This window comes from Ceratotherium simum, chromosome 31 (genome assembly GCF_057802395.1).
Source record: "Ceratotherium simum simum isolate JZ-2026a chromosome 31, ASM5780239v1, whole genome shotgun sequence".
Lineage (NCBI taxonomy): Eukaryota > Metazoa > Chordata > Mammalia > Perissodactyla > Rhinocerotidae > Ceratotherium > Ceratotherium simum.
The window spans coordinates 15,554,103-15,580,970 of record NC_141930.1 but is presented as its reverse complement, the minus strand read 5'-3'; the positions used below and the strand labels follow the sequence as shown (position 1 = coordinate 15,580,970).

The 26,868-nt window shown below is 35.4% G+C and overlaps 1 protein-coding gene across 5 annotated transcripts in view; it reads right to left on the bottom strand.

Moving 5' to 3' along the window:
- EYA1 (EYA transcriptional coactivator and phosphatase 1) overlaps positions 1–26,868 on the bottom strand; it is a 163,657-nt gene that overhangs the window by 91,460 nt on the left and 45,329 nt on the right. For all 5 annotated transcript variants that reach the window (XM_004436272.3, XM_014792042.2, XM_014792043.2 and 2 more), the window contains 2 exons: positions 10,356–10,438; positions 9,750–9,936 (listed from right to left, as the gene is read on the bottom strand). In XM_004436272.3, coding sequence (XP_004436329.1) covers positions 9,750–9,936; positions 10,356–10,438 — 270 coding nt within the window. The remainder of the gene's footprint in view (positions 1–9,749; positions 9,937–10,355; positions 10,439–26,868) is intronic.

The following is a 26,868-nucleotide window of genomic DNA, read 5'->3' as shown; positions in this document are numbered from 1 at the left end:
AATGAATCAATTAGCTACAAAAGACGATAAAATAATAAATGTTTGGGAGAGTTAGTAAACTTAATTATCTCAATAATATATGCTTTCTTTTTTTGATTATTTATATACAAATCATATGTTATGTATAAATACAAGAAAGAATTACATATTGGAATCCAAGTGTACTAAAAGTGACTCTAGAAGGCATTCCAGCTTCTGGTCAACCAACTGAAAAAATTACTTAAACCAGTTGAGGCACAAAACAGGTAAATGCTAACACACTGAATTTTTCACGTCTTGGAAACACAGTCCAAAATTGAAAGGTAAGGCAACTCATTTTTATTCCATTCCTGATAATATAAAACAAAGAGTGAACTTTATTTCCAAGAATTTTATAATCTCATTAAGGTTAACATTGTATATCCTCTGGGGGAAAAAAAGAAAGAAAAGGAAACAAATGCCTTCAAGACAAACAAACCCAACAACCCCAAACAGACATCTGTTTCGTTTTCTCACATCTTAATAGCCTGGCTATTTTAGAGACAAATATTTGTTTTGCTGACGAATGTTTCCAAAATGTGAGTTAAAATTGTTTCACTGAAATAATTTATTTTTTGAGCTGAACAAATCTCAAACTTCTCCAAAGTCCACAAAGCATGTGTGAAAATGAGCAAGTATGGCCTAAAGGTTGCTCACTCAGCAAAATGTAGGCAGCAAGATGCAGGCTATTGACACCTCAGGATCACTTCTACGGTGAACAGACGTATACATGTGAGGTAGGACAGACGTGTCCCCAATTTCCTGCATTTATAGGGAAGATGGCGGGCACTTTAGCTTCTCATCCTGCCACAATGAATTCCTGTGAGAGGTCAGAGATCTGCGACTTTGCACAAGAATGTTCCCCTGTTTTCAGGCTTTGCTCTACTTTCGTGTGCCTTGGCAAGGATCAAAGAAGCAGAGGGAAGAAATGGTTTCCCATGCATATTGAATTCCCTCTTATACTGATTTTTCCTCTGTCACTTGAAATTCAATATTGGCCAGATTCCTGTACATCACCTTAACCAGCAAATCGTCCGCATGCAGTCTGAGCATGAAAAGGTAGATTTCAACATCAAGTTTTTTGTAAGAAATTCAAATGAACAAATCCTTTGAAAATTTACTTTTCTATGGCATCCGTCCCTAAAACTTGTCCCTAATAAATAATTAGCTTTTATTTCATATTGACCTAAACTGTTGTATTTACCATTTACTCGTTTCTCTCTCTTTCTCTGATTGCTTTGTATTATTTAAAAAGTATAATGTTATAGGTAAATTGTCCTTTCATAAGAATTTGGCCTCAAAATTTTTGGTTAACTTAATAATACTTAACATTTATTGAGCATTTAAGAACTATGTGCCTTATTTTCCTCATCTGTAAAATGGAGACAAATAGTACCCACCTCATGGGTATAAGATTTCAAAGAATGTAACGTAAAGCTCTAAACACAACAATTATATTCTTACTATGTATTATTGTTATGATAGCTGTCATAATTACTATGAGATGTTCTAAGAGATTTTGGACAAGAAATATGCTTTCAAGCCAAATTATTTAAATACAGCACAGTTGGGGCTGGCCTGATGGCACAGTGAAGTTTGCACACGACGCTTCGGCGGCCTGGGGTTCCCAGGTTCGGATCCCAGGCTCAGACCTACACACTGCACATCAAGCCATGCTGTGGTGGCATCCCACATACAAAAAATACAGGAGGATTGGCACAGATGTTAGCTCAGGGACAATCTTCCTCACCAAAAAATATATCACTCCCATCAGAATAGCTATAATTAACAAGACAGGAAACAACAAGTGTTGGAGAGGATGTGGAGAGAAGGGAACTCTCATACACTGCTGGTGGGACTGCAAACTGGTGCAGCCACTATGGAAAACAGTATGGAGATTCCTCAAAAAATTAAGGATAGAACTACCATGTGATCCAGCTATTCCACTGCTGGGTATTTATCCAAAGAACATGAAAACACCAACGTGTAAAAATACGTGCACCCCTGTATTCATTGCAGCGTTATTCACAACAGCCAAGACTTGGAAGCAACCTAAGTGCCCATCAAGGGACAAATGGATAAAGAAGATGTGGTATATATACACAATGGAATACTACTCAGCCATAAGAAATGATGAAATCCAGCCATTTGTGACAACATGGATGGACATTGAGGGTATTATGCAAAGTGAAATAAGTCAGAGGGAGAAGGTCAAATATCGTGTGACCTCGCTCATAAGTAGAAGATAAAAACAACAACAAACCAACACATAGAGACAGAGATTGGATTGGTGGTTACCAGAGGGGAGGAGGGGAGGGAGGAGGGCGAAAGGGATGATTAGGCACATGTGTGTGGTGATGGATTGTAATTAGTATTTGGGTGGTGAACATGATGTAATCAATGCAGAAATAGAAGTATAATGATGTATGCCTGAAATTTATACAATGTTACAAACCAATCTTACTGCAATAAAAAAATAAATTAATTAAAAAAACCTTGGAAAATAAATAAATAAAAATAAATATAACACAGTAATTAGATTACAAATGAGTGTTCATATTTTGATTACAACATACATGAGTCATATGATAAAGAAAAATATTTTTAAAAGAAAGGTTTAAGTACTCTTTTGAGAAAAGTCAACTAAAAAATTCCTTCACGACCATTACTCTCAAGTGGTTAAATTATTTTTATCACCTCTGAAAAAATTGTACTCACTTATGTTGGTAATAATATGCCTTGAGGTTTTAAGGTTCAGTACAAGGAAATAAAATATTCTTTACATGTCTGTGGCTAAGATACGATAATATGTGAGTTTTGATATTAGCACAAAAGGAAAACATCCTAAAATGTCTTTTTCTTTTTTTTGTACCTCTATATGTTTTCAAACATAGAAGAAAACATTGACATTGTAAAGAAGAATTGTTTTTAATAAGAAATTTAAAATTTAAAAGACATTTTTCTTTTAAAAATTTAAAAGAAATTTAAAATGAAATCCACTGTTTAAAAATTAATCACGGATTTAATTTTGATTTTATCTTACAGTCTTATATTTGAATACGGAAAAAAAAAAGAGTTGACTCTGACCAAAACTTTCTTTTATAGATAGTGGTATTTGGATGTACCATGAAATATCCTTTTGTTGAAAACTAAACATATTATCTAACAATAGAAAGCCATTTAATTGGGAAGATGTGAATAACTGGATAACTGTAACAAATGATACATATTGCACACCATCAAATTTCTAAAATTTTTCACCAATAAAATGTTTATAAATGTATACCTCTTTTAAAGGGAAGGTTTCAATGATAATAAAAATAAAAATATTTTGAACTAAATGAAAATGAAAAAAAACCTATCAAATTTTACAAAAGCAGTCCTTAGAGGGAACTTTATAGCACTGACTGCATATATTAGAAAATAAGAAAGATTTAAAATCAATAATCTAAGCTTCATGCTTTAGAAAACTAGAAAAAGAAGAGCAAAATAAATCAAAAGTAAGCAGAAGAAATAATAAAAATCAGAGAAGTCAATGAAATTGAGAACAGGAAAATAACATAGAAAAATCAATGAAACCCAAAGTTGGCTCTTTGAAAAGATTAAAAAAATGATAAACCTCTAGCTAGGCTAACCAAGACAAAAAGAGAGAACACACAAATTATTAATATCAGAAATGAAAGAGGGGCCATCACTAGCAATTCCACGGATATTAAAAGGATAATAAGGGAATACTATGAACAACTCTATGCCCACAAATTTTTTAACCTAGATGATATGAACCATTCCTTGAAAGACAATCTACAACAACTCAACAAAGAGAAACAGATAATCTGAATAGGTCTGTATCTATTAAAGAAATTGAATCACTAATTAACCTTCCAAAACAGAAAGCACCAGGCCTAGATGGGTTCACTAGGGAATTCTACCAAATATTTAGGGAACAAATAATACTAATTCTCTACAATCAGTTCCAGAAAACAGAAGCAGAGGAAACATTTCCTAACTTAGTCTATGAAGTCAGCATTACCCTAATATCAAAACCAGATAAAGATATTACAAAAATGAAAACTACAGACCGATATGTCTCATGAATATAGATGCAAAGATCTTTAACAAAATATTAGCAAAACTGAATCCAACAATGTGTAAGAAGAATTATATGCCATGACCAAGTGGGATTTATCTAGATATAAAAAGCTGGTTCAACATTTGAAAATCGATTAATATAATCCATCATATCAACAGGCTAAAGAAGAAAAATCAAATGATCATATCAGCAGATGCAGAAAAAGCATCTGACACAACCCAACACCTATTCATGATACAGACACTCAGCAAACTAGGAATAGAGGGGAACTTCCTCAAGTTGATTAAAAACATCTACAAAGAACCTACAGCTAACATATTTCATGGTGAGAAACTAGATATTTTCTCCCCAAGATCAGGAGCAATGCAAGGATGCCTTCCTCTCACCACTCATATTCAACACTCTACTGGAAGCCCTCCCTAATGCAAGAAGAAAAGAAAAGGAAATAAAGGTACTCAGATTGGGAAGGAAGACATAAAACTGTCTTTGTTCACAGATGACATGATTGTCTATGTAAAAAATACCAAAGAATCAACAGAAAAACTCCTGAACTAATAAGTAATTACAGCAAGGTTGCAGGATATAAGGATACTACACAAAAGTCAATTGTTTTTGTACATACTGGCAATGAGCAATTGGATTATGAAATTAAAAACACACCACCATTTACATTAGCACCAAAAAATAAAAAAGCAATACAAATCTAAAAAAATGTACAGGGGGCGGCCCAGTGGCGCAAAGAGTTAAGTGCACGCGCTCTGCTGCGGCGGCCCACGGTTCGCTGGTTTGGATCCCGGGCACGCACCGACGCACTGCTTGGCAAGCCATGCTGTGGCGGCATCCCATATAAAGTGGAGGAAGATGGGCACAGATGTTAGCCCAGGGCCAGTCTTCCTCAGCAAAAAAAGAAGAGGATTGGCAGATGTTAGCACAGGGCTGATCTCCTCACAAAAAAAAAAAAAAAATGTACAAGATCTTATGAGGAAAACTACAACACTGATGAAAGAAATTAAAATCTAAATTAATGGAAAGATATTCTATGTACACAGATAGGAAGACTCAATATTGTCAAGATTCAATATTGTCATTCTTCCCAACTTGATCTATAGATTCAATGCAATTCCAATCAAAATCCCAGTAAGTTACACGGTGAATACTGACAATCTGATTTAAAAGTTTATATGGAAAGGCAAAAAACTCAGAATAGCCAAAACAATACTGAAGAAAAACAAAGTTGGAGGACTGACACTACCCAACTTAAAGACTTACTATAAAGCTACAGTAATCAAAACACCATGGTATTGGCAAAAGCACAGACAAATACATCGATGGAAAGAATAGAGAGCCCAGAAGTAGACCCACACAAATGCAGTCAACTGATCTTTGACAAAGGAGTAAAGGCAATTTAATGGAACAAAGAGAATCTTTTCAACAAATGATGCTACAACAACTGGGCATCCACACGCAAAAAAATCACTTTTCACAAAAATTAACTCAAAATGGATCAGAGACCTAAAATGTAAAACGCAAAACTATGAAACTTCTGGATCACAACATAAGTGAAGATCTATGGTCTGGCAATGAGTTTTTGGACACAAAACCAAAAGCATGTTCTATGAAAGAAAAAATTCATAAGTTGGACTTCATTCAAATTAAAAACTTCTGCTCTAAAAAAGACATTGTTAAGAGAATGAAAAGATAAGCGACAGACTAGGAGAAAGTATTTGCAAAACACATATCTAATAAAGGACTGGTATCCAAAATATACGAAGAACTCTTAAAACTCAACAATAAGAACAAACAACCTGATGAAAAAGTAGGCAAAAGATCTGAAGAGACACTGTAAGAAGATATACAGATGGCAAATAAGCATATAAAAAGATACTTGACATCATATTTTGTTAGGAAAATGCAAATTAAAACAGCTAGATACCACTACACACCTATTGGAAGAGTCAAAACCTGAAATACTGACAACAAATGCTGACAAGGATGTGGAGCAGGAACTCACATTCATTGCTGGTGGGAACACAAAATGGTATAGCCATTTTGGAAGACAGTTTGAGTTTCTTATGAAACTAAACATACTCTTATATAATCCAGCAATCACACTCCTAGGTATTTTCTCAAATGAGTTGAAAACTTATGTCCATACGAAAAGCTGCACACAAATGTCTACAGTAGCTTTATCTATAATTGCCAAAATTGGAAGCAACCAAGATGTCCTTCAACTGGGAGTGGGGGAGGTTGACATTGCTAGTTGAAGAATAGGCATGATCTTCTTGAATCCAATAAGTGAATTAAAATGTCACTCAAGTACCAGATAAACCTCACTATACTTCTCAAGGCAGATGGATTCTTACATATCTCCAGATGATGTAATTTTATTTTATTAAGATAGTTAAAATATGGTTAACAAACTCATTTTTTAAAATGAATGCAAAAGATTTGAAAGTTGCTAAAAGAGTAGATCTTAAATATTCTCATTATAAGAAAAAAATTTGTAACGATGTGTAGTCATGGATGTTAACTAGACTTATTGTGGTGATCATTTCACAATATATGCAGATATCAAATTATTATGTTGTACACCCAAAACTAATATAATGTTATATGTCAATTATATCTCAATAAAAAATAAAAATGAATACAAAGGCACTGTTTTTAGGTTTTAAAATGAATTAAAAGTTTGAGATTCAACTTTTATATTCAAGTTACGTTATTTTTAATGTATTACACATCTATCCAAAGGAGAATCTAGTTTTCAATATTTAGTTATAAACACATTAAAATAATTTTTGAACTTAAGATTCAAGAGGAGGTACAGGTTTATAAGTAATACTGCATAATATCATGAACTTAAAATATATCTATTCTTCATATAACCTTAAAAATGTACAATAAAAAAACGAATAAGTCTTTACATGCTGCCCTGAAAAAACCTTACAAAGTTATCTTTATGTGTTCAGTGTGGCATAATAATTCTATGAACAAGACAAGAACAGATATCATAAAGTATGGGAGGAGAAACACATGGACTGTGTATTCATCTGTACTGCATAATTCCGTGAAATTGAAAGGCAGAAACCTGGTTATACATAAGATCAGATAATGACTAGAGTCTATTAGAAAATAGTGACTTTGAACCCAACAGACTATTAAAAGAAAAAAGCACCTGAAATTATTTCAACAAAAATACACATTATTTTAACTATTTTTTATTTCTATCTCAAAATAAAAACATTAGCTTATATGTAATAAATCATCCTTCCAATTCTTTAGTTTAATGAATTTATGCACTTATCATCAAAACTTCCTTTTCATCAAGAATGACAAGTCTATAATTTTATATATGACTAGTAAAAAAGGAAAGTTAATGCCAAAAAACTTAGGCTGAATCCACAGTCTCACCGCAAATGTGGAAAAAAAAAATAAATAAACACTAAAACCAGACTAAATCTTCCTTGAAGTTTTAAAGTAATCCACGTTTTTTTTTTCAATGTGGAAACTCACTGAAGTTTCCACTTCTAACTATGCAACACAAAAAAGACTTATCCATACACATTCATTTTAGTGGGAAGTGGTGAATATAAGAAATCTGAAAAATATTATTTTCTCCCCAGTTCAATTCATTCCTATTCTGTAGCCATAGAGATACTGAAATGGAAATAAATAACTAAAACACAAAGCATTTATTCAAATAAAACATAAAATAGATCATTCAATCTTAAAATAAAATCATATATACCTTTTGAAAATTATAATTTCACATTTTTTCCCATGTAGCATGGCTTTTGCCCACTCACATCCCCCCTTCACACGGCATCTCTTTTATAAATCAAATTCATTTAGAACAACATCAAGATTAGGACAAACTTTTATAACATGACTAAATGGTCTTTTTTCAAGAAGCTCTAATCAACCTTAATTTAAGAAATATAATTAAGTCTTCCAGTTTGTTTTATACTGTAGTCTTCACTGCCAAAATATCATGAATTAAGTAAAATTATTCTGCCGTCTCCTTTTCTCATTCTATTATTCCACAGACCCTAACAAGTTTTTCTACCTCTCATTCATACAGCTATCCTCGTTTCAAAACTCCTTTTAGTGCTCAAGAAGCTTACATGACCCAGATGGCTACTGTGAAAACATGAGATCTTCCTAAAGTTGGGACAAGCCATTATCCCTCCCCTCATGTTGCCTGTATGAAGTTTATGGAAGTTATGGAAGTATAGAGGGAAATTCACCAATAACTTCTACAATAACTTCAATGCCTTCTATAACGAAGTTTATTTTGAGTGTGATTACGTAGATGTGAAATCTAATTAAAAGGCAAAAGAGACAGGTACACTAGGCTCTATGAATACTGTACTTACACAGGTGAAGCGAGTGAAGAATATTACATCAAGCTTTTTTTTAAAATAAAGGTAAATGGAATATGATGATCAAATATAAAAATGTTTATAGAGTTGGGAGTGCCACAGAAATCCTGAGTATTTGCAGTTAGTTGGAATACAAGTTTAGGAATGATGTAACTTCCTACTCTAGAATAAAACAGCATTTGCATGCATTTAAGAGAAAAGATAGAACATTAGAAATTTAAAGGAGTTTTTGGGAAGGTCATCTGCTAATATTTACAAGATAAACCTATAGTCAAAATTTAAATTAGTATCCGTTACATAAAACTTTTTTTTTTTCATGATTTAGGATAACCACCTAGAATTAACACTCTATGATCACAACATCATAGAAATGAGTCTTTCAACGTAACACCATTTTAACCTGACTTGTAGAGTGGGTAATGGCTCTAGGAATAAAAGGCAAAGGAAGAAAACTCTCTGATTCTTTGAGGATAACAGCTCACCTCACAATCTAAGAAAGGAGAGATTACGTTTAAAAAAGTTAAGACAAGGATGTGATAAGTACAAGAGAAAATATAAGAAACATAGGCAAAGATCAATTCAGGAAATTATGCATACTATATTAAGAGTTCCAGAAAGAACTAATGGAAGGGAAGAAGTATCAAAAACTTAGTAGGAGAACTGCCAGAGGTGGAGATTTTCATTTGAAAGGGCCCATCAAGGGTTGTGCAGAAGTAAGAAAATTGCCCACGCACAGATACTTGTTATGAAATTCACAGTAGGCCATGATGCAAAAGGGTGGACAGGGGAATCACTGTTTTCCATGATCAACCCTTCGTGCTATTTGATTTTTTGAAAAACATTAAATATTTAATGATGAAAAACATTAAATTAAAGGTAATGTCATTTATTTTCTATTCAATACGTCAGCAAATTATTTATAATTATAGTTAAGAATTATAGCTAAATATTTAAAACTATGAATCTACAAAGCTACATATATATATATCTTGAAAACTGAGTATATTTACAACTTAAATAAAATCAGTATTTCATGTGCTTTTGAAGTTACATAGTTTGTACTAAAATTTCTAAGCAAATAAAAATAAAGGTAAGGCCACAAACATGCTGCTTGACTTATATTTAGGCCTTGCCAAAACTTGCCAAAAGTATGCAACCACTGCATGAATATATGACTGTAGAAAAATTTATTTAAACCACCAGAAATACAGCCTGCAGGACTAATAAAATGCACATTTTACTTTTATTAGTAAAATTACCTGCTGCGGGATCTGTAACTGCTTGGCTGGTGATACCAGATGGAGGTTCCTGAAGCTGGTAGGTGGCATTTGTGGACGGCGTCGTGGGGCTGGTGTTGCTGCTCGTCATATAATGCGCTGGATACGGTGAGCTGTTATAATACTGTGCGTACTGCCCCTGGCCAAAACTGGGATAAGACGGGTAGTCCTACCAAATGAAACCACACAAGAACAACCTGTCAGAATATGCCTGCGTATTTCTTACATTTCAGAGTATAACTGCAAATAGGTTTGTGTTTCTGTATCTTCGCTGAATTCACCAAGGAGCAGAGAAGCACACACTGAAGTGCTCAGACTTGCAAACAAATTTTATGTAAGACTAGATACACCTTTCATATTTCTTCTATTCCACGATGCATTTCTAGGTAAAATTAAACCAATCTGAAAACCAAACAACTCAGCATACAAGACTGCTCAAGAGATTTTTAAAAGGGGAAAAAAAAAACTATTAAAAGGCTTAGGAAGGCTCTCACTTACAGTATAATATAAACAGATCTTTCTTTATATAAGAAAATCATCTGTTGCACTTAAAAAAATTTCAGAAGTTAAACTGGCTTTTTAAATTACCTGCTGTGAACTGTTAAATCCAGAGGAATTTGTGAGTGAATTATTTCCTGCATATAATCCTGATGATGTTGTAAAACTGCTACCTAAAACAAAATGAAAAGAAATACGGTTGACTAAGCTACAGAGAATAATGAGCCTATAGGAAATTATTATTTAGATAAAGCAGAGTTGAATTTCATGGCAAATGCATTTGGTTTATCTTCAAACCCAGAATCCATTGCCATGGCTAAAATTTTGTTTTCTTAAAATGAGCGACAATTTTAGTTTCACTATATTACAAAGGATTAAAAAGTCAAGAGGTATAAATTTCTGAGGACATGAGTGACTCATATAAACTATGGACAAAACTATACATTTGTGCAGAAATATTAGACATTGAGCTTTCCATTTCAATTGGTAAAACACACCAGGATTTGTCATATGTTTACATTAAATATGCTTACTGTAAAATGATGGATCAAATTAGATGATCTTTAAATTCTTGCTAGCTCAAAAACTACAATGCTACTTCCAAGAACTTAAAATGCTCTCCGACTTGTACTTGTCATTACAATGGACCACTGAAAAGCTGATTATTTCATTTCACAGAAAAATGAATGGCAGCACGTGAAGTATTTGATAAAACAAAGATCAAAGAGGAACATGATCAGCGTTTTATGCATTACACGTGCTGTCTGGGTAACAATCTATTTGTTGAGCGTCTATTCGTGTTCAACAATAAACGGTAGGCACCGTGCAGGATGCAAATGAAAGAGCAAATCTTAGTTCCCTCCTTCAATTTATTTACTATCTTATTGTTAAACTACGCAAAGCTACAATATACTATTTTTGATGATCATATTGGCAAAGATTTTTGAAAAGACAAGATCAGAGATTGGCAAATGTGTAAAAAATGGTATTCATATGCTGCAAAATGGGACTTCAAATAGGCACAACCTTTCTGTTGGGCTATTTGGCCAAAGATTGAGAAATTTTGTATACCATTTAACCTAGCAATTTTATTGCCAGGCATTTACTCTAAGAAAAAAATATGGATTTTTACAAAGAGATAGTTAGCAAAGATGTTCTTCATTCTTGCTTCTAATAAAATGTAGAAAGCATCCCCAAGTCCTTAAGGTGTTGTCCAGAAAACGGAATACTATGAAGCTGTTGAAACGGCATTATAACGATGTTTACCAACATGGGAAAAAATTTTCAAACTATTTTGTTAAAATAAAAACTAAAACAATGAAAATGTTTTTAGTGATCTCATTTGAAATATTTTTAAAAGCATACATCTCCAAAGAGCACAAAAGTCTCAGAAACGTTATCTATACAGTGGTGCAATCTATGATCACATAATACTCATGAAGTCAATGTACATTTTTAAATTTTCTACTCAGAACGTGTGTTGCTTCTGTAAATAGAAAAAAACCCACATTTTTTTAAAAGTAAAATTTTATGGCAAATGAATGGTATAGGCAATAAATGTGCTGGCAGTTCAAGAAGGAAGTCTTCAATGTGAACTAGCTATTCACAGATGCCTTCAGGTATGATGTGGTAGTTAATGTACGACAATTATTTACTTGCTACTGAAAAGTTAAGTATTGGCTGAAGAGTCAGAAAACACAGATTAGAGTTCCTGGTTCATTACTCATGAGCTGTTTGGACTTTGGACAAATCACCTAACCACTCTACAATACAATTTCCCTCTCTGCACAAACTCTACTTCATAGGTTTCTTAAACAGATCCAATGAGGTCGTGTTTTGGAAAGCATAACGAACAATCTACAGTAACACACAAATTTTAGGAACTGCTATTGTTTATTCCAGTGTACATTTGTAAAATTCTCTACTGTGTTCTATATCTTTTCCCTCTTTTTACTTTCTCAAACTAGATAAATATGATTTAATCACTCTGCATATCTAAAATTCTTTTCCTACTTACTTATCAAGCATCTGCGAACTTTGAAAACCTGATCCAAGGATTTGTTATATTTTTTTTTAATTGATGTTTTAATGGTTTCTAACATTGTGAAATTTTTGGGTTGTACATTTTTGTTTGTCCATCACCATATATATGACTCCCTTCACCCCTTGTGCCCACCCCCCACCCCCACTGCCCCTGGTAGCCACAGTCCAGTTTTCTCTGTCCATGTGTTGGTTTATATTCCACATATGAGTGAGATCATACAGTGTTTGTCTATCTCTTTCTGGCTTATTTCACTTAACATAATATGCTCCAGGCCCATCCATGGTGTTGCAAATGGGACGATTTTGTCTTTTTTTATGGCTGAGTAGTATTCCATTGTATATATACACCACATTTTCCTAATCCAATCGTCAGTCGAGGGACACTTAGGTTGCTTCCACTTCTTGGCTATGGTGAATAATGCTGCAAGGAACATAGGGGTGCATAAGCCTCTTTGGATTGTTGATTTCAGGTTCGTTGGATAGATTCCCAGTAGTGGGATGGCTGGATCATAGGGCATCTCTATTTTTAATTCTTTGAGGAATCTCCATACCGTTTTCAAGGATTTGTTATTTTTATTAAGAAGGGAAAATATTTCCTAAGATAGTTTCAAATTTAGTTATCACACTCATATTTGAGGTTTCCTCATTTGTACATTTCAGGAATATCAATTATTCAAAGTTCCCAAAACACGTATCACAGACACACAGAGAGTTCTCACACTACGAATATTCATTCCACCACGAATATGGGGGCGTCAGTAGACAAGCTTCCTATATTAATATTCATTTGCATGTGGCAATCACACATGTATTAAATACTGGGCTAACGGTGATAATTACATGAGGATAAAAGGATGACTAAGACATAGTCTTGGACCTCACAGGACTGATCAAGTTGACATGAGTTTTGGTTTTTTTAATACACTGGACCTCACGGGCATATGACTCATGCTTTATGTATTTGTATATCAGTGAACAATTAATTGATATTATATATAAAGCAAACTTTTAACAAGCATTTAAAAAATTCCTTGTAAAATAAAATTTAAATTTCTTTTGGATAAGAGTGTGAATATCCATACCTTTTTTGAACTTGAACTACTATATACATTTGATAGGAAAAATAACTTTGGGTTATGACTTGTTACTTTCATTTAAACTACACATTTTTAGGTTATGACTTGCTACTTTCATTTATACTACACATTTTTGAACAATAAATACTGACCTCCATAATCCCTATCCACCAAGAAAATGAATAAGATATAGAAAATATATTTAAAAAATGGATGTTTTCATTCCATAAATTATTCCCTGGAACAAAGTAGAAAAAAACATGGAAGCTATATTGGCACATATAGGCCACTGGGGTATGACCAAGTAAATCACAGTTCAGTACTCCAAATGGGACCCAAGTGAATTTCCAGACTTAATGCTACTTCTAAGACTGTACATTAGCTGGAATTCAACATGTTATACTCATTTACTGGCTCACTGCAGGCTGAGATTCCTTCCATTTAGGACGCTGAAGTAGGAGTTTAATGGCACTCCAGCCGCCTAGAGACTTAACGTAACTTCCAACAGGATCTAACTCACTTCAGGGAGAGGTGTACATACTAGAGAATCAGGCTCAGGCAATATTAATTTTTCACAAGCAGAATCAGATCTACAGGGCTGCCCCCTCTGCCTTCATGCAGGCCTCAGGCAAAAAGAGCTGCTCACTTGGAGTCCAGGCCACCAGCACGGGATTTCTGCAACAGCCTCCTTTACTGGTTTCCTGCCCATCTTCTGGCCCCCTCCAGTTCACTCTCCACAAAGGCAGTCGAATATCTTGTCTAACGTGCATATCTGATCTTTTCACTCCCCTGCTTACTAAGAAAGTAACCGTTAGTGGCTCCCTATTGCTCTCAGGATAAAATTCAAACTCCTTACCAGGGCTTATTTATTACGCCCCGGTCTGGCTCCAGTTTATCTCTTGGATTTCTTTGGTGTCTTCCAAGTAACCCCAACCCCAGCCCACCCAGATACACATTCCAGCCTAATACCAGTGAAGCAACATGCAGTTCTCTTAAGGCTACTCTTTGCATCTCTTACTTCCTCCTGTTGTGTCCTGGCTAACTTCTAATCAACGTCAGAATTCAACATGAGCTAGAAACACTTTTCCTCAGAAAAACCTTCCCTGAATTCCCCTCTTCTCCTCTTTCCTCCTAAGCCTGGGTTACTGAATCAATCTATCTATCTATCTATCCATCTATCTCTGTGAAATGCATATATCATATATATATTACACATATATATCCATGACTTACTAATCAGTATTTTAAGCTAACAATTAATTAATAAATACAAATTATCAAATACCCACTATACTTTAATTAGTCTTTTCTCTATCAAACAGGCTAAAAAGAAATCTTAGAGCTTAGATAAACAATTGGATATTTGCAGTCAATCCATACAAACATCCCCAGAATACAAAATAGAATAACACTAAAAACAGATAACATCACTGAGCACTTACTATAGGCCAGGAGTATGTTCATCTTTTACATGCTTTATCTAGACTCCACAACAACTCGATACTCTAAGGAGTATTAATACTCCCATTTTGTAGCTAAGGAAACAGAGGGCTAGGTTAAGATAATATTGCGTCTATGGGGGGAAGTGAAATGCAAACGTAGCCCTGTCTGGTTTTAGAGTCTACACCATGCTTTTTCACATCCTCTTACTCTATTCTATGCTGCTTTATGGGAAGTTCTGGAATTCACTACAGTTTTTCCAGGGGTTATTCTATAGGATTAGCAAAAACATATTAGAAGCAAAATAGAAGTAACAAGAACAAATACTAGTACTTAAAAACACACTGAGTGGTAACGCTGAGCCAGGCCCAAATAAACTACTTTACATGTTATAGTTAAATAAACTATTTTACATGTTATAGTTAAACTACTTTACACGTTATAGTTAAACTGTTTTACATGTTATAGCTCACTGTGCCCTCACAACCACCTCACATTATATCCCATTTTACTTGTGGAGACACTGCCCAAGATTATAAGCAAGTGTGGCAGATCAGGATTCAATTCCAGGCTGTCTGGCTTGAGAGTCAAAGCTCTTCATCTCCACAGTATATTGCTTCTCAAAGTAACCAGAGTTTTTTTCTTTTAATATTTATTTTTTACCAACATATTCAACATATGGCTAACTAACTGTCATAGAATCACCAAGAGGTGCTTGTTAAAAGGCATATATCGGGGTCCTTCCTCAGACACAGGAATCACCACGTTGTTGAGGCAGAAGAGGGAGAATGTGACCTGGAAATCCACAGGGTTACCAAACACCTACAGTGCCTGATTTCTAGTACCGCTATGCTTTAGTACCAATTCAGTAGGTGTCTTCACAACGGCTTCAAAGACATGTGACCAGTATAAGCTTTCTTGTTCTGCTAAGAAAGTCATCACACTCATCAAGCATTTACAGAATGGAAGCTTCTCTGGCACTTTTTGCTCTTCAGCTGGGCTAAAGCTCCGAGGGAGTAAAGGGTCCCAATTTGATAGCAGATTTGATGCAGATTTGGGGCCAACACTACCAGATGAATTTCACTGAAGCTTAGGAAGCAAAGGCAAAATAGCAACAACCCTCCCAAGAAAGCTTCCATGTGTAGCTGCTAACCCTACTTCCTACTCTATGCAGGCCCAGCAGGAGAGGCACATTGTGTAGAAGGCTGCCATGCACCAGACTTGAATATGGATGCTATAGGGGAGAAAGGGCAGAACACGACCAGGAAAAACAGACGTTCTTCTTCCATTAGATCAATCCACTGAGAGTTTCTGTTGATTTACAAGAGTCTTCACTTACAACTTTAGGACACAGAATTAGGTTTAGTATTCAGAATTCCTTTATCAAAATAATATAGAAGTATTTTCCTTCCTAGACACAAATGACTTTACATCAAAAGTCACCTCTAGATAAAGAAAGGAGAGAAATATTCTATGACAAAATGTTTTACATTTTATGTAACACTATATCACAAAAATTCCCCAAAGTAGAAAGAATTCCCACATAAAACCCATTATTTCTCATTCAAGGAGTTTGGCAGAGATGGGTTCAGGTGAAGCTCCAATAATGCCCAATATTATTATTGGTAGACTTTGGAATTAAGTTATACTCCAAGCAGGGTGGCTGTGGGGGTACCTTCTTACCCACTAGCTAAAAGGAAAATCTTATCTATTTAAATAGTTTACTATTGTGAAAAATCATAGCCATACTTCTTTTTTGGCAGGGAGAGGAGACATTAATTTCCAGAAGAGAACACTGGAAAAATCTTTCCTTTCAGAACATCTCTAAGAGACAAAATTATTTTTCATTCCATTGCTCTTTTTAAAGTTTGGAACTTTTATATTCTGAGTGGGTAGATTATATATATAATATTATGAAAAAAAATTTCAAGTTAGTTCAGTCAACAGCATCTTTACAGGCATAACTCCTTCTCTAAAGGGTGTTGTAGGACCAAAAGAAGCAGATGTGACCAGTCTATCCCTTGAGGAAAGTTTAAAAAACAGACACACACTGAAGACAACACCAAGAAACACTAGCTTGTGTTATCTACCCAGACATCACAAGTTCTGACATGGAGCTGCTCCGTGAATGAAATGAAAACACCTGGTTAGATTGGCAAAGAAAATACAACACTACACAGAAAAGGGCAAGCAATGCATTTCTGGCACGGGGTGAGGATAAACCAGCCGAGAAGAAGATCAGGGAGTGAAAGGTTTACAGGGGAAGTGGCGGGGAGACTAAAGGCAGGTAACAAGAAGTCTCTTGTCATTTGTTTAAGAAAAGAGTAACAATTCAGGAAAAGAAAAGGCATTCTTTAATTAAAAAACCCAAGAATCTGAAAGTCGAACACACCAACATCAGCATATTGAGACACAGGAAATGTTATGATTCTGAGTCTCCTTAAGGACTGGAGGAGGCGGGGGGGGGGGGGGGGGGGGGAGCTATTATAAATGCAAGGAAATGTATGTTTATGTAACTGGGCCTGGAGATGGGGGTTGGGATTACGGTTGGAGAGCCGGGGATGGAGGTGCCGAGGAGAGGAATACGCCGACCAAGCTATTTCCTAAGGCTCGCCCATCCACAGCCCACTACATTAATTCAGGATGGGGTCACTGCTATCCTGGAAACTCATCTTACTCATTCTCACTCCTCTGATTTAATGCTGCCCTCTATCAGTTCCCATTTCCCATCCTTCAAGATCTAGCTAAAGTCTTATCTTTTCAATAAGCTTTCCCTGACTATTCGACACTGCACTGATTTTCCCTTCTGGGAACTCGAGCTCACTAATAATTGATACCAAAAATTTACCTCTTCATCAATACTAAACAAGCCCTCATTTGTCTTGTTTCTATCCTGACCATAAGTTCCTTAGATTCACATGTTATATTTATTCACCTGTCTCATATAGAGGAGGATAAACTGTATCTGACTCATGCCTTTGAAGGATTCCATTTAGGCTTAAGGGAGACAGAACTGTGCGTGAGAATTTCAATCCAGGGTCGTAGCGACAAAAGGGTCCAGTAAGAATATGACCATCACAAAGAATCAGGTGTAGAAATAGGAGGAAGCCTTTCCATCACTTTTTCTTTTGTGGTGGTGGGAGGCAGTTTGGAAGGGTAACTTGAAGGTCAATAGACATCAGGAGAAAAAAACATCTCCCAATTTCTTTATTTGTTCAGCAATGAAAAAGAGTGGGAAAGGAAAAATAACCAAATAATAATTGAGTTTATTTCTCAGATTTTATCTAGAGGACACACACTTTGCTGGTTTCTTTTAAACTAGATGGTGTATAAAGCTTATCTTTAAAAACTAGATTATAGGGGCTGGCCCCATGGCCGAGTGGTTAAGGTTCCAAGTGCTCCGCTTCGGTGGCCCTGCTTCACAGATTCGGGTCCCAAACACAGACCTCCTCCACTCACCAGCCATGCTATGGTGGTGTCCCATGTACAAAAAAGAAAAATAGAGGAGGATTGGCACAGATGTTAGCTCAGGATGAATCTTCCTCAGCCAAAAAACAAACAAACTAGATTATAATTACTACTTTAGATTGAAATTATATGAAGAAAATTAAATACAGGAACTATAAGCACCTCTTAGAAGGATTTAAAATATTTCTGAATCTCCAGAAAGAAAATCCAGCAGAGTTTTAAATAAAATAAAGTTTTTAATTGATTAAGCATCATGGATTTTGAACAGCCCATAAAATCTCACTGATCTTACATATGAGTACCACTGGACTCCCGAGACAGTACAAGGATGTCACATCCATATGCCACATGGGCATCCTAACAGAACATTGACCTTATGGTACAGATACAGGCCTCCTAAGAGGCTACTAACACTGTTAGAACAGATATTGGTGTATCATGGGTATATTAATGAAATGAAGAGTCTTGCTTGCATATGATAAATTTCAATTTCAGAATGCAATAATATCCTACATTTTTACAGTACATTTATGTTTGGTATTTCCACATCTGTTGTCTCAGGTTATTTCCAACATCAGTATGTGAGGTAGTTGAGGCAGGGATCTTTGCCGTTCCTCAAAAAGCAGAAAGAATGGTAATTTCCTTGTGCAAGGACTCTCAGTTAGGGAATGACCATTACCTCCACTTCTCACTCTATCACACCAAATCCACCTATTAAATGTTCTGATTCAGGAATGTTGAAAGTAAAATATATATTGTGAAAAGCAGTATTAATTTATGGTTACACAAACATCACAAACACACAAAGGGTAGTAGAGACAAGGGCACCTGAGAAATTTAATAAACTTGAAATCAAACTATCTCATTTCTAAAAGACTTCTTCATTGTAACTCTCTTTTTAGGCTAGTAAATAACTTTAAAAGTGGATTATATAACGTCACCTACAGATACTGTATCACAAAGATTTTGCTTTCTTCTTGTCACTCTCAGGGGTTCCTACAGAGAAAGGGTGGTGGTCTTGTCAACCGTAACAAACAAGAAACAGTCTTGCTAGAAGACGGTGTGTGGGCCGCCCAGTTCTATAGGTGCTAAGCAATTGTAGGTTAAAAATAAACGAACCCCTCAAAGCTTTAATTAATAAATTTCTACTACTTTTTCATAGTTAAGAAGATCTCAGTCTATGTTGATTTACAACACGGTTTAAAATATTAAATCAAAGTTTTGTGTGTGATTTAACCTGGAGAACACTGCCCAGCTATAACTTCAAAAAAGTTAAAAAAAAAAAAAAAAAAAGGTAACATGTAGGTCAAAGGTCTACTTCACAGAGAACAAGGACTCACATTAAAAAGCAGAATCCCAGCCAGCATAAGAATGCTGGAACCTGCTGGGGCCTGTCTGTACTTCCCATGTTTTAGAGCGTTTTCTAACACTTACTCGGTGAGCAGGATGCTATTTGTCCCTCGTGTATTTTCACAGAAGTCCATTTGTGTTCCTTCCCTGGCCTCTTTGCCATGGGCTATGTCCATCATCGGGAGCGATCTCTGTGGCAGAAGTTAGCGCAGCTCCCTGGGGAAAAACCTCTGAGGCCAGATGGGCTATTTAAAACCAAGGTTTTCCCCCTTCCGTATAAGAAGGATTTTAAATGACCAAGTTTTCCTTTTTATCCCACTAACAGCTTTTATACTCCAAAGAGAATTTTTAACTTAGGTAATAAGGATTGCAAAGTCTTTACACTTATCTTTCCCAATCTATTTCTATATATTTTAACTAAAAAACAACTCTTATAGATAAAAATATTGGTATTGATCACTGATTAATTATTACCATAACTGGGTTTCAAAAGATTTCCATACAATTTTCAACACTTGTCACGTGAATTAACACAAGATGCCAAAAGAAATGAAACAAAATATTACTTTTCAAAACATCAACTTAAGCAAAAAAAAAAAAAATTTCTAGAACACAAAAAAGGACACAAACTAAAATACAAATATGAGTAGACTGGCAAAGCAATTAAGGAGAAATTTTGAACATCAGTGAAGCTACATTATAGCTGGTCTCCAATTCCAACTCTACATGTCATTTTACACCAAAAAGTGCAAATCTCAAGTGCTTTTATCATAGCAGATTATAAGAAAAGTTTAATATATATTTTCTTAAAACCATACACTTTGGAGTTTGGTATTTTTCCTTCTGAAAAATACCATTTCTATAGATAATGAAAAATTTCAACAGTACATTGTGCTAAGAAATTTTGAGGGTCTAAATGACTGATAAACTGAAACACTTCAGCTCTATACTGAAAAGCTATCGACAGGCAGAATTAAGGAAATAAGGGTGATTTCCCTTATTGGGTTATTGTTAGATCATTCCCACTTCATAATGAGCCCCAGATAAGTGAGGGGTGAGGGCTGTGGAGTCGTGCGACCTGCCATGGACCCTTCAACAAACCTCTGCCCGTATTGTCTCTCCTCACTAGTTTGAACCCCAATCTCTTTAACAGAACAAACAACATTATATACAAAGAGGCAGTTAGAATTTGTGTTATTTTCTTCTCTAAGTGAGAGCAATAAAGCCTAAAGGAAAATAAACACAGCGGAGTTTCCAGAGCCTTCTGGGTTTCGTACATGTGCATCTGAGCAGCCCCTCCTATCTATCATGGCAAATCCTGACACCTTCCTGGTGCAGAATGACAGGAATGTCCCGCACGGTCACTGCTCTTCTGGGGCAATAAAACACTCAGAAAGGCATTCTATCCCACCACCGATTCTGTGGTGCCTCCAACCAGCTCTGCCTACCAGCATGAACACAAGGAAAGACTACTTTGAATATGCTACAATAACAAACCAACCAAGATTTTTATTAAGCTAAATTCCAAATTCATTTGTCCAAATGAAGACAACTAGAGTCCTTATGAATCTTAATTTCTAACTTCCATTGTAGCATAGACCTCTCCACTCCTAACAGAGATTTGCATATTTTAGACATACTACTAGAGAGTGGAGATGAAAATATGAGTAAAGAGCGTCACTACCTGTAACTCTCTCGAATCAATGGAACTAAGTTATTATGGAAAGCCGGGTTTTCCTCAAAGCTGAAGCTTAACCAGTTAAGTGGCCCAATTTAATTTTAATAAGCTTTTGTGTTTGAAAATCTTTTGCACGTCTTTCCCTCAAACAGACTGCTGAACAAAATTTCATATTCTTCACATGACTCTGCCTCAAAAGTATAAACACCGTTCCTTGTTTTCTGAGGTAGATGGAACTGTAAGTCTATATTGTATGGGACGTGGGGGTAAAGGAATGGTGATGCCAGCAATAGGTCCGGAACTTGCATTTAAAAAAAAAATTGTAACTAAAAGCTTGATTTCAAGCCAGATGCCTCTTTTACATAGAAGGAGAATAAAACGTGCTATGATAAACTGGGCAGATATTCTGTGAAACTGGTCAGTAAATCAAAGGCTGAAGCAGTTTCTTGAAAGTGGTTTTCTTACTCTTAGCAAATGCGCGTGCACACGCACGCACACACTCACAAACTCACATACAACAGCTCCAATTCACTCTAGCTGGCAGTGTCCTGTGACTGGTGAGCAGCATTGAAAACACTATCGATACTATCTGCACAATTGACCCTGGGGTCTCCAGGCACCCTTTGTCTATCCACACTCACCCAGCTCAGCTAACTCATTTGCATAAGGTTTGTCAATGGTGTGTGAAGAAAAACCTCCTCACATCACTCAAAACTTCTTCCAGAAACACTTCGGCTAACCCTGGAAACAGGAAGGTGTCAAAAACTAAAAGCAAGGATTTCACTTCTTCAGAGTGAACTCTACAGTTGTCCACGAACGGAAACATTTTGTCTTTCTCAGTTAAACTTAAGTTTCTAATCTTTCCTTGTTGTACAAAAGAGATAATTAAAGCAGAGATAGAATTTTCCAGCAATCTTGCAGGAAAGGTGAAAGCAATCGGATTTCCCAATCCCTGCAGTTTAACTTCACGGGCTTTTAGTATTAGTGCATATAAAGCGAAAATCCAGTACTTGTTTGGCTTTAAAATGGCAAGACACTGGTTGGCAAGCCATGCTGTGGCGTCATCCCATATAAAGTAGAGGAAGATGGGCACGGATGTTAGCCCAGGGCCAGTCTTCCTCAGCAAAAAAGAGGATTGGCATTGGATGTTAGCTCAGGGCTGGTCTTCCTCACCAAAAAAAAAAAAAAAAAAAAAAAAGGCACAAGCTGGATTCACGGAATCCTGCCATGACAGAAGCATTAAACATTGGAGCTGGAAGCATCCGGAAGGATCACCTGAAACAAACGAGGGCACCAAGGCTAGCCTAGTTCACAAGGCTAGGCAGTGACAAAATGCCCACAAATTACTAAATAAATCTGTTCCTTAAGTGCCATGAAAGTGTTAAAGTACAGACAGTGTTCAGAAATGAGTTCTCTAAAAAAATTTTTTTTCGAGTTTCATAAGCTGGTATTTTTGACTCATTATATAGCTAGTTGTGTAAGGCAGTGTCTCAGTTATTTAAAGAGCAAATCTGCCCTTCAGAAAATACACACTACAGGCAACTACATTTTTTTTTTTTTTGTAGTTTTCTTTAAAAGCCTCCCCTATAGGTGCTATAATTTAAGTATATTACAACAAGGCAAAGTTCTAAATAGTTCTAAATCATCCTCCATTTTGATGCATTCTTCAGCATTTTCAGGTTCTTATCCCTTAAAGTCATTGTCCAGGGTTGCTGTAAGGATTAAATGAGATAATATATGTAAAATAAGTAGAATAGTCCTTGGCATATATGAAGAGTTGTTATTTTCTTTTGTTGCATGAGCACTAGAGTTTTCCATCTCTATATAGTATAGCTTGTCACATTCCTATATTCTTTCCTAATCTCATTTTCTGAACTAAATAATTTGATGTTTAAATGGCTGCTGCCTCCTCTTTTTCCACCAGTTCTTCTCACTCAGAGTAGAGACATGACTATGGGAATTATTGAGGCATAAAGACCTGGGTGACACCTCTTTCTTTCCCACCTCTGCAGAGCTGAGTTTATTTCTTTGCCAATGGCCCTTCTGTGGAAGACTTATTACCACTGTTGCCAACGAAGCAACAGTGCTGCAGTCCTTTTCTCTCTTCTGAATTTCCTCATCATGTTGTTGGTTGTTTCCTTTTGTTTCTCCCATTAATTTTTATATCATGTACAAAGAGCCTGACCTTTGTTGCTAGTGATTTTCCATTTTTGCCGGGACATTAGTTAGATCTGGCTCTTTTTTTGCTATGCTTATGTGGTTACTGGGTTCTTGGTATATGTATTACTAGCAAAGAGAACTCTAAGAATCCAATAATGAAATATTATATCTAATATATATATAATATTATGTATATATTAAAATTTTAATATACATTTCATTTTTTTCCTCTTGGGGAATGGGAGGGAGGAACCATTTAGATAATGCTTCCTAATTTGAAACTATTTCAGAAAGCTGGACCATAATAATAATAATAAAAATAATAGTAATCACATCACTACTACAACGAGAGCAGTAAAAATGAAAACAACCATTTCAGTTCTTACTATATGCCAGATGTTGGTCAGAGTGATTACATGGATAATCTCAATTAAATCTCACAACACTACTGTGGGAGTAGATAATATTATCCCCCCATTAGAGATGAGGAAGTGGAGATGTGAAGAAGTCAAGGTCCAGGCTGAAGGCCGCAGATAGCAATAGCAGGGCTGTTCCCTGGGCATTCACTCCAGAACCTACACTGCTATCCAGAGTGCAAGATTTCAGTGCACCTTTAGTCCAGTCCTTCTAAATCTGTTAGAACCAAAGAGGTGATCACCATAAATTTTCTTTAAATTAATCAGCATAACATAGCAAGCATACATAGCACACTTCAATTGTTTGAGTCACATGGGTTACTAGAATATTTCTTCTAGTATTATGAAATCTTAATATTATAAAATTCTAGTGGCTAAGTCTGTGAATAACTAATCATCATACTTTATATTTTAAAGATGAAAAGATCGTGGAGAAAAAGGTAAAATATTCCCATATCACCAAAATACATATAATCTCATCTAGGACTCTAAGAACATTTAATAGCTATAAGATGAAACTGATATAAGCAAAAATCACTGTTATTCATTAAGGATGATAGAATTTGGAGAATTTTGAAAATAATTTTACACATTATAGAAATTTTTATATTAAAAAAAGACATAGCGAAAAGACACTCAAAGGTCAACAGACTCCCACAACTGAGCACACAAAATCATTTACTAATGGTGAAACATTTTTCAGAATGCCTTTAATATTTAAGAAATACATATTAATCAGAATTTGTCCTAATCTGGCCATAAGGAGTCTATAGCATACTATATCATTATCCATCATCATATTAGCAAGTTTCAAGTTAACAGCATATTATTATCTGGCTTGGTATGTGGAAGTCATATTATATTCAATAATCTAAAATTGAGTGAAGTGCCACTTGCTTCATATGGGTAGAAATACCCACATGAAACAATAGCTCCGTCATGGAAAACGGGTTCTAAAATTCCACTGGAAAGAGCCTTCAACTAGGGGATGCACAAAAACACAAAAAAGTTTCAATGCAATAACCAATAAGCCCAGACGCCATAAAACCCATGGCTAGAAAAGCAATGCTCTATTTGGTGCTACACATGCCTTTATTTCCTTTTTGAAATAGAGTTTTTTCTCCGCCAAATTATCTTTCTTTTCCCCTCCTGCATTTCCATTCTTTTCTCTATTCTAACGCTACGCTATACTCTGATCGCTGGCTAGTCCTCTCAGGAACCGTTTCTGCCACATAAGCGTTTGATCTGAGAGGAGAGTAAGATAAAAATAACTCTCAAGTGCAGCATTTCTCAAACTCTCTGAGTTGCAGGACCAGCTTTTTCCACTAATCCTTCCCGGACTCACAATTTAGCAAATACAATAGCAGTGCATTACTAAAAGAATAAAATGAAAAAAGAAAAGACAGAGAGAGTCCCATTTCTTACAATTGTCATTTGATTTAACCAACATAAAGTTTACTATCGACCTATTATAAAAGTTTCTAAATGCTTAACCCGCAATTTCTGCACTTAGCTCATTATGGACTGGTAACCAAGAAGCTGCAGGCGGGCCCAGGAACCACACATTAGGGAGCTCTCCTCTAGGGAAGGCACTCATCTGTTTCCTTCTGACCTTTAGCACCTACTTCTCCTCAAGGAGACATGGGTGTCTGGTGCAGAATGGGACCTACCATGGCGCCCTATCTAGTTCCCTCATAGCTCTCGAAGACTCCACCACTATATCATTTATTTGTTTGCCTGTCTATTTCTCTCCTTGACAAGAATGAAAGCTCTACGAGCAAACAGACCTTGTTTGCCTTATGAACCACTTTATTACTAGAGCCTGGGACTATTAAATTCATTAATGAAGTCTCTTCATCACTTTTCATTCTTTTTACTCAACTGATATTCAGCACATGTAGAAACACAGTTCTTTTCCAGGGCGCTTAAAGGTTTTGGAATCAAGCACATAAGTAACATCCTTCTAACAACACATACTATCTGTTGTAAGAGTTTTTATCTTGTAGCCCCTAAATATATCAAAGCTTTATAATTCAGGCCTTTTTATACCCAAGGCAAAACCAAATATGAAAACGATTAATGGATCTGGTCTCATAAAATTTTAGTTTCCTGTACAGGAAAAAAAAAAAACTCTTAAAAATGATAACTGGAAATATGTCTAAAAAATATTACACAAGTTTACGAACCTTAATATAAGAAATAATAAGACAAAAATGAACACCACCACAGAAGAAAAAATGGCTTATCTTCTCAACTTTTAAAAAATGTGTATGAAAACAATAACATCTTGTACCTAATAAAATGACAATTTTTTTAAAGTAAAATATTTAATGTGTTCACTCTAAATCACAGCCGTTGCTTGTCTAAATATATAACAAATCCTTAAAAGAATCTAAAACAGTTTACCTAGCAATTCCACACCTAAATTTACCCAAAGGAAATAATTAAGGAAGCACATAAGATAGCATAGCATTGTTCTAGATGTCCAATAATACGTGGGTCACTTAAATAAGATTTGTCTATGAAACCATGCGATAGAAGCATGCTGTAGAATAAAAGGATGCTGTGGAATAGAATTTATTGATGTGAAAAGATATTTACAATATATTTGTTACTGAAAATAGCAGTTGCAATATTGTATTATACCATATGGTCCCATACTATATATCTAGAAGAATATATATCAAAGTGTTAATAATAAATGCGTGGGATATCTGATTACAATTATTTTTCCTTCTCTGTATTTTGTAATTTATCTGCAATAATCAAATATTTTTAATGAAGATAAAAGGGGCAAAAAAGATAAAAATCACAAAAAGAACCCCTTCAACCAAAAAGTAGTGATCAATGATTTAATTCAACTATGGCTTGGCACTATTAAGAGGCTGAATACGATTTGTTAAACTGATTTGTAGTAAAAACAAGATACCAGGAGAATGTTTAAATTACGTGAGAACTATTTTCAAGTACTT